Source organism: Chrysochloris asiatica, unplaced genomic scaffold, assembly GCF_000296735.1.
Source record: "Chrysochloris asiatica unplaced genomic scaffold, ChrAsi1.0 scaffold00041, whole genome shotgun sequence".
Lineage (NCBI taxonomy): Eukaryota > Metazoa > Chordata > Mammalia > Afrosoricida > Chrysochloridae > Chrysochloris > Chrysochloris asiatica.
This window is the reverse complement of record NW_006408559.1, coordinates 11,286,098-11,295,219: the sequence shown is the minus strand read 5'-3', so window position 1 is coordinate 11,295,219 and position 9,122 is coordinate 11,286,098. Positions and strand designations below refer to the sequence as shown.

General features: G+C 44.9%; 1 protein-coding gene across 1 annotated transcript in view; it reads left to right on the top strand.

Moving 5' to 3' along the window:
* DGKI (diacylglycerol kinase, iota) overlaps nucleotides 1–9,122 on the top strand; it is a 323,066-nt gene that overhangs the window by 49,323 nt on the left and 264,621 nt on the right. Inside the window, exon 6 of the mRNA XM_006861237.1 lies at nucleotides 3,362–3,427. Within this exon, the coding sequence (XP_006861299.1) occupies nucleotides 3,362–3,427 (66 nt within the window). The remainder of the gene's footprint in view (nucleotides 1–3,361; nucleotides 3,428–9,122) is intronic.

The window sequence follows — 9,122 nt, the reverse complement described above, 5'->3', positions numbered from 1 at the left end:
AGAAAGCCTCGTTTTTCTCTTGTGGAACAGCTGGTAGTTTCTTCGATAGTCTTTTATTTTATGTTACTTTATCCATCTATGCCTTGTTTCCTCCGTTTCCTACCTGTTTCCTAATGAGTGGTATTAAAACTATTCAGCCTCTGGTAGTACTGTGGAATAAACCACTAGATTGAAAAGTCAGTTTGAACCACAAGGTTGGTGGTTCAAACTCACCAGCCACGCCTTGGAAACCCTATGCAGGATTGCTACGAGTCAGAACTAACTCGACGGTATTTAACAACAACAGTGTCATAGGTAAGGAGCCCTGGTGACTTAAAGGTTAAGACTCTTGTCTTTAAGTGCTGTTAAGTCGATTCTGACTCCTAATGACTCTGTATAGAGTTTCTGAGAAGCAGCTGGTAGGTTGCGCCTCTGATCTTCCGGTTAGCAGTCCAGTGTTTATCCTACAATGCCGCCCCAGCTCCAGCCTAGAAAACCAGATGGAAAAGTTCTACACCTGTCACACTGGGGTTTCTATGGGTTGGAATAGTCTTGATGGTTATAATTTCTAAAAGAGTTCTATTTATTAATCTTTAAGTAAATTATTTAAAAATATATTCTCTTTTATTCCCTAAATAAACAAAATGGCATAATATTATCAGCATGCTTAAAATTTACATAATTTGCAGCACAGGTGGTTCACCAAATCCGACTTCTCAATGAGTTTTGATCTGTGGAAATTGTCGGTTTAATCTTTTAATGAGTGGAGTTGTCACTCGTGAAATGATTCCCAATTGAACCACAAGTTGTAACAGTGTCAGAGTCTCTCAACATTTTCCTCCATACATAATACTCATCGGGTGATTCATAATCTCAGTAAGCAGAGGATTTCTCCTCACATCGATGATAATGCTTAGTTTCCTTTGGATTCTACTAAACGAGCAGCAATTATATAAAACATGTTTGTATCCCTTCCGTATAATGCTATCTGACATTTTCATATTGTCAATATTTCCATAGTTGACAGCCATTGAAATCATTTTTTGGCATGCCATATTGAAGTGTTATTATTATTAGGTTCTGTCTAGTCGATTCTGACTCATAGGCATATCTTGTGACAGAGGACTGCTTTGTAGGATTTTCTGGGCTGGGAGCCCTGGTGTGGTGCTGTCGGGGACCCGCCTCGACATTGGGGTTCAGTTCACGAGGAGGGGATACCTGACGGCGATTGCAATATATCAAGAATACACAGAAAGAGACAAAGAGAGAGACAATGAGGCACCCCAAAGCCAGGGTGGATACATCACTGGTGGGCAGGCTTGGGAGTACAGGCATCGTGGCCTCTGCAGGCAGCAACTCACTGCCCTGCAATCTTTACTGCATGCCTTCCAACCCGTAATGCACACCTGGGGAGGCCCGGGCCTCTGCTTTATTTAGGGGAGGAGCTTTACACTAAGCTGGGAGGGACTTAGGCAAGGTACAGCTAACATCAGTACTTTTCCAGACATTCAGGTAACTTTACATCGGACTTCGCTGGTTCGAATCCCAGGCCAGCAACTTGGATTCTCAGGCTCAATTAACATATCTATAGCCCCTGAGCTAATTTGGGGGAAGGTGAGAGTAATGACAAAAGCTTGGGCAGAGTCCTGCTGCTTTGGCTTCCTGAGCCAGGTCTGCAGGAGGACTCCAGACGCCCAGGTGAATGGGCTGCACCTGGAAAAGGATTAGGGTGGATGGGTTCTTTGTCTATAGAACAAAGAACCGAGAAGTACCTAAAATACTTTTAGTTAATCCTTTGGAGAAAGGCTTAACCTTGCAACCTTTAGTCTTGGCTTTAGGAAAATACCACATTTATCTGTGGATTGTCAAAGGCTCCAGTGTATTAATTTAATATATATAACTGAATATTAAGATGAAAGCAATTTGCCATTAACTGCCAGTGGCCTCATTTGTTACACTCAGCCCTAGAGGGCCTCGAACCTCTGACTAGTCTTACACGGTCTGCAACATGGTGCTATGGGCTAATGCGTCAGACTGCAAAGCCATTTGAACTTCCAGGTCGGTGGTTCAAGCTCACCAGCTGCTCCTTGGAAACCCTATACAGGGTCGCTATGGATCGGAATTGACTTGACGGCACTTAACAACAACAACAATCTTTATAGACTTGAGAAAGATGAGACTTCCTGCTTCCGTGAAGATTTAAAGCCTCAGAAACCCTATACAGGGTAGTTATGAGTCAGAACCAACGCGATGGTGCTTAACAAAACAACATTCTTATGCATTGGACCACAGGGTCTGTTTAAATCACAAAGTTGTGGTTCAAACTCACCAGCCACTCTTCAGAAACCCTATACCATGTCAGTATGAGTCGGAACCGACTCGACGGCACTTCACAACAACAACAACAATCTTTATAGATACAGAACACCAGGCTTTTCTCTCATGGAGTGGCTGGTAGGTTTGAACCACCAACCTTTCAGATCACAGCCAAGTGCTTAAATGATGTGCTACCAGTTTCAATTACACATAAAGCATTTCGAAAGTGTTTGTCTCTGTCTGTTTAGAAGGGGAGGGGATCGCTGTGATTCACGCAGCCCCATATCAAAGGTAGCCCTTGAAGCTGCCCTCATCCATGACATCATCACAGGATCCCGAAGATGCACTCACCTCTTTTGTCTGTATCATCTCTTTTCTTCAGCTTTCCTCTTCCTACCTTTTATTAATGAGAAAATCTCACTCTTTCTGCCTAGACTCAGGAATCTGTTTCTTCCTGAGAATCTCATTCTTTCTAACCAGCAGGTTTAGCACCATGCTTGTCTGCCATATGTTGTTGTTAAGTGCCATCAAGTTGGTTGTGACTCATAGCGACCCTGCATAGGGTTTCCATGGAGCGGCTAGTGGTTTTGAACCACCAGTCTTTCGTTCAGCAGTTCAGGGATTATCCTATAGTGACACACCACAAAAAGCATGAAACAAATCCTTTGTCAGATTGAACTGATATTGTTTCTCGCCCTTCCTTTGCCTATTTCTCTTACCCGTCTTAGTTTCCTCCCCGCCTAGAGTCCTCTAACATATATATTCTCAGATCTGCACACTGTTTCTCATGTAAGGAAGTTGAGCCGTGGCGGTCTAGTACAGCTGCTTACTGTTCAAAGGAGCACAGAGCGTGGGCGTGATCCGGATGTTTCGACGCCTGTGACAGATCTAGAAATTGAGAATGGATTTCGTTTCCCCAGGGAGATGCAGGGCTACTGGTCCACAATGACACACCTGTTTTGTGTGTACATGAGGCTTTAGTGATGTGTTCCGGAAATGTATGTCCCTGAAATATAAAAAATCAATTATTGCCATCAGTATTCACTCAACTTTTGCTTTCTTTCAGAATTTTGTGCGTCACCACTGGGTGCATCGTCGGCGGCAGGAGGGGAAGTGTAAACAGTGTGGTAAGGTAAGGGCCGGCCCCCTGGTGACCCCGGGGAGCCCCCCTCAGGCCTGGAGAGCCCTGGCGGTAGATGAGTCCTGCTGTCTAACCCAGTGCTTACCCCACCCACTTCCTTGTCTCTCTGTAACAGGTGTTTCAGTTGTTTGGAACCTTTTCTCTCCAAGAGGCAGTCATTTTAATGAGAGGCGTTAGCACATTTTAGGAGGGATGGGTTCTCCTCTCTGGAGCCAATTATGAGTGGTCTTAAGAATAACATTTGCGCTGTGAGGAGGTGTTAACAAAATGGGAAATTGTTTCCAATTTCTGGAGGGGAAAAAACAGCTCTCCAGACTTGTGGTTTCTCTTCAGAGTGTTGTGTATTTCAACCCCCTCCCTCTGGTAGCATAGTGGTTACGAATCGGGCTATGAACCACAAGGTCAGCAGTTCGAAACTACCGCGGAGAAAGATGAGGCTTTCTGCTCCTGTAAAGATTTACAGCCTCAGAAACCCTGTACACTGTCTCTATGAGTCGAAACCAACTCCACGGCACACAGCCACCACCACCACCATTAGTATGGTTGTCATACAGCCCGGAGGGCCCAGTGCCACCGCAACAGGGAGGTGGGGTTTTGACTGGATGCTCTTAACCTTTGTAAACACTAAAGGTGATTGACCCCAGCAGACTTGGGCTGTTTGTCAACCTGCGGAGTTTTCAAATGACTTCAGTAGTAAAGGCATCAGTTAGGGCATATTGGGACTTGGTGGTGATTAAGGTCACAAGGTCATCACAAAGAGTGTATCTCTCCTTCCATCATTCACTATTAATTAGTTCATTTACTCACTGGACTCCTCTGAATTGGATGCCAGAGGCAAGGGTGTTGAGAGTGAGTGCTGGAAAAAGTTTTACTCATTTTGCTGTTTTGCCCAGTGCCTGGGGAGCAGACTTCATAGTACAGCCATTGGCTACATAGTACAGCCTTCTCTGGATGGCCACACAGCATAACTGGGATCAGCATCTCCAGTTCAATCCAGAGCCTCAGCACACCACAGTTGGCTCCTTCTTTGTTCTTCAAGAGGAATGACGGAGGAGCTCCAAGGGGGAGGAGGGAAGAGAAAAGAGGAAGCAGCTCAGTGAAAAGTCTTATTCATGCCCTTTCTTATTTGGTTCTATTGACCTCTTCTTTCCATTTATAATGCTGCTTCTGGACTGTGAGTTTCCCCTTACTCCAAGAATGTAGATGACCTAAAAGTTTCCCATAAGGATGCTTGTGTATGTGTGTGTGTTGAGACAAGGAAGAGACAGACAGACTGACACAGCCAATTTTGGGCTCAGAAATGTGCAGACAGGAAGGGTCTGGATGAACCCATCCTACACTTTCAAAAAATATCTTCACCAGACAGCGTGTTCACTGGCATCACCTCAACAATTTTTAAGCCTTAATGAAGTTGTGGAATTTTATTAAAAGAAAGTCAATAGGCCTTGTGTCTTGTGACACATTTAACCTGGTGCCATAGTGCACTCTGTTTTTCTGACTGGTCTCTTCTTGGTCGGGCTCCCGGCTGCCTGAGCTGCTCTGTTCGGGTCTCCTCTCTTGCCCAGTGGTTGTAGGCTGCCATATTGGTTGCCTGTGGCTCTCAGCACACCACAGTATCAGCAGGAAAGTCAGAGGCAACAGCTCTTCTCAGAATGTTTCTATGACACTGAACTAGTCCATTCATCTTCCGGGTTTATCATTCAGTGACTGCTGAATTCTTGGAGACTCCAGAAAATGGGGTGATGTTACATAATAACACACATGGACCAGATAATAATCATCCTTTGGACTCTGCCAGGTGATAAAGATCCATCTTTGTCTTTTGGCTTCTACCCTGGCCTACAAGATAGCATATGGTCTTCTGTTAATTTACACATCTTAGTAGATTCAGATGTGAAAATTCACCTCAACTTTGTTGCTGTATTTCTTCAGAAGATTGTACTTTCGGACACACCCAGAGACTTCTAAAGCACACCCACACACATGTACACACATGTATACCTACACATGTTGTTCCATCATTTACTCATTGGGAGATGAGGAAAAAACCTATCATTTTATGTAACCAAGCCTTCTTTTTTACCCCTCAAGGGGTAGTTTTCAGACCTCTAGGGTTGTTAGGCTGAAGAGTGTGATTTCAATTCTATGTTTTAAATCAACAATAAAGGAAGCTCTTGAAGGGATTTTCTCTTGAGCCCCGAGTGTGTATTTGACTGAGTGTGTACAGCATTTGATGGATGAGCGTGTTTGTAAGGCAATGCTCAGCTCCCTCATCTCTTGGTGGAATACCACAGGTGGCCATGTTTTGACCTATGACATGGCTGGGCATTGTTTTAATGCAGCGTTATGGAGTGTGTAAGAGTAGGGTCCAGGGGAATCTCATATTCACACTCCAGTTTGGTAGTTTGAGGAGAATTTAACAAAGATACTATTTTCGTGAATTGTGTGTGAATGAGCCACAATGGAATGTGAACAATCCTTGGGCAAGGGTGCCATAACTAAGTCACATCTGAAGAGACAAAGAGATGAAGAGGAAATTGTTGTGGATTGAATTGTATCCCTCCACCCCCCAAATATGCGTTGTCAATCCTAAGCCCTGTGCCTGTGTTTATATTTCCACTTGGGACCGGGTTTGTGAGGCAGGATTAGTGTAGAGGGTATCTTGAGTCAGTCTCTTTTGAGATATGAAAGAGATTAAACAAGCAAGTGAGAGATGAGGGAAGACTGATGGCAAGCTACATGGAGCTCTCCAAGGAACCAGGAAACAGAGACTGAGGAGACAGGAAGAGAAAGCCTTCCCAAGAGTCGGTGTCCTCAGTTCTGACTTCTTGCCTCCTAAATTCAGAGAGAATGCGCTTATGTGGTTGAGTCATCCACTTGAAGTATTTCTGTCAGAGTTGTTGTTCGTTGCTTTTGAGTCCGTTTTGACTTATAATGACTCTGTCATTATTATAGGGTTTCCTAGCAGTAGCTGGCGGGTTTGAACCTCCAACCGTTCAGTTAGAAGTCCTGAGCTTACCCTACGGTGCCACACCCATACTCTTCTGTTAAAGTAGCATGGGAACTAAAGCAGATTCCTTGACTGGAGAGCTAGTCCACGCTGACCTAGCCGCTGGAAGATGAGCTATCCCAGCTTCCCTCACCTTCATCTCTGGTTGCCAAACTCAGAAGAAGCCAGAGCACAAGGAATCTGGTTCATCAGTCCTTGAAAGTCAATCTTTTGCAACTGTGATTAGCAATCCAGTGCTTATCCTACAATACCATGCCAGGACTCCTTCTATAATGCTTGCTGTTGTTAAGTGCTGTTGAGTTGGTTCCTACCCTAGCAAACCTGTATAGGATTTCTAAGGAGCAGTTGATGAGCTTGAACTGACTATCTTGCGGTTCAAACCGACTTTGCAGTCCAGCGCATTAACCCACAGTGCCAGACCAGGACTCCATAATGCTATATTGCACCTTGTGGAGTGTAAACATAGCTTTCCTAGGCACTGGGAAGCCAAGCAATTTCTGTGGTCTGGACCCAAACCTACAATGTCTCCCAGGTCTTCCTGTATTATCATTTTAGCCTAATTTCCAAGAATTTCATTAATTAGGAATATGACTTGCAATCTTATTTCATCATAAATGCACTATTTAGTAAAACCAGATGGATGAGAAAAACTAAAATGATGCCCGTACACCTGTGTTTATTATTTTGAACATACTAACAAGGCCCTGGAGTCCTGGTGTGGCTCTGCAAGATAAGCACTGGACTGCAAGGTTGGTTTGAACTGCAAGGTCGGTGGTTCAAATCCATCAACTGCTCCTTGGGTACCCTATACAGGGTCACTAAGAGGCAGAACCGACTCTATGACACTTAACAACAACAACAACAAAACCAAAGCCATTAATTCACCTTCCCAGTCATCTCTTCTCCCCTCTGAGTTACAGCTTCAGCAAAGCCATTGGAGTTTTTCTTAAGGAACCTTCACATTTCAGACATCACAGAATTGAAATTTTCTCTTTCTTTTGGAAATCCTAGCATTGTATTATTTTAAATTAACAAATCCCCCCCGACAGTTGCCTCTGCGTGGATTCCAATTCATGACAACCCCACTGTGTCAGAGAAGAACTGTGCCGCATTGCATTTTCAGCGGCTGAGTTTTCAGAAGCCAACTGCCAGACCTTTCTTTCGATGCACTTCTGGGTGGGTCCCAACTGCCAACTTTTCAGTTAGTAGCCCAGCCCTTACCTGTGTTTGGCACCCAGGGACTCCTGAAATTCATGAAGTGCTTATTACTCTCCTAGGCCAGTCTGCAGGTGTTCTTTTGGACTTTAAGAGACTCTAAGGAAGAAATGAGTCCGTATTTTCTTCCTTCCTGTGTTGGATCTGTGCAAGGTAGTTATTCCTTTATGAGTATATGAAAGGAAGACCATGGGGGAGTCGTCATTCTGTAGTTTCACTTTGTTCTAAAGTTGACTGGGGTGTATAAAACCTTTATTAAACTCTGTAATTCCCCCAATTGGCCATTGTGATTCTAAATTGTCTTTCATGGATCACTCATTTTCCATTTAGCTACAGTATTATGGGTTAGAATTCTTCTACCAGTAAGACACCTAGGCTTCCCCTGAGGGAGTGCATGAACTCTTGTTTAAAGCTTTTGTTCCCATGCTTAATGCAAAACAGGCATGAGAAAGACATTATCTTCAGCCGGAAGTCAGACTTAGCAGTGACATAGGGGACAGACAGTAAATCAGCACCGAATGCTCAAATGACATGTCCTGGTCTAGTGTCACAACAGCCTTGCACCATGTACCAACCACAGAAGATACAGGTACAAACAGTCTGAGAGGGAGGCTAGCTGAGGCTGTAAATCTTCGAGGAAGCAGAAAGCCTCATTGATCTTCTGCCGACCCTGTGGTTTGTGGTTCATGGTCCAGAGCTCATCTTTGGAAGACTAGTTAGTGTCCATGGAATGGGGTAGGCATACCTGGTGTTGAGATGGGAGTGAGGAGATGACTTGGGTAACAAAATGGAAACATAAAGAATGCAGTCAGTTGTGGAACATGAGGGGGCCTCAAAAAGTTTGTGGGAAAATTCTACTCTCTTTAAAGTTCCATTTCTCCATCAGTGTTTGGAAGCCCCTCGTATAGGTAGGCCCTTGTCACATAGACAGAGATTTGATAAGAAAGGAGTGTGTGGGGGCTGCTTGGGAAGGTTGTGGAGGGTCCTGAGTGACAGGATGAAGAGCTTGTTCTCCAGTCTTTAGGAAAGCAGCGGCGGCGGCGGTAGCAGTACTCCGAGTTGGAGACGGACATTGAAAACAGCCTTTTACCTGGTGGCTGTGGCTGGATTGAAGGAAGACTGGAGGGGAAAAAACAGTGTCAATGGAGAAGCCAGCTGGAGAGTCCAGGAGCGTGAGCGTGAGGGCAGAGCGTGGGCCTGGCTGGATGTGGCCCAGGAGGAAGGGTTGAGCTCATCGGCCGAGGCTCATTCAGGGGCCCCTCCCAGGCTCCGTGCCAACCTCAGCGTGCTGGGTACTGGCTGCTGGTTTCTCCCCCAGCACACAGCAGCCACACATTGTTGCTACAGCTTCAGAGAAGAATTTGATGCAAAGTAGAGCCAGGAACATGCAAAATTTCTCCAGAAATGGCATCTGTCAACATGTGTGATGGGTGCTCTGCCGACCAGGGGTGTTGTTAGAGA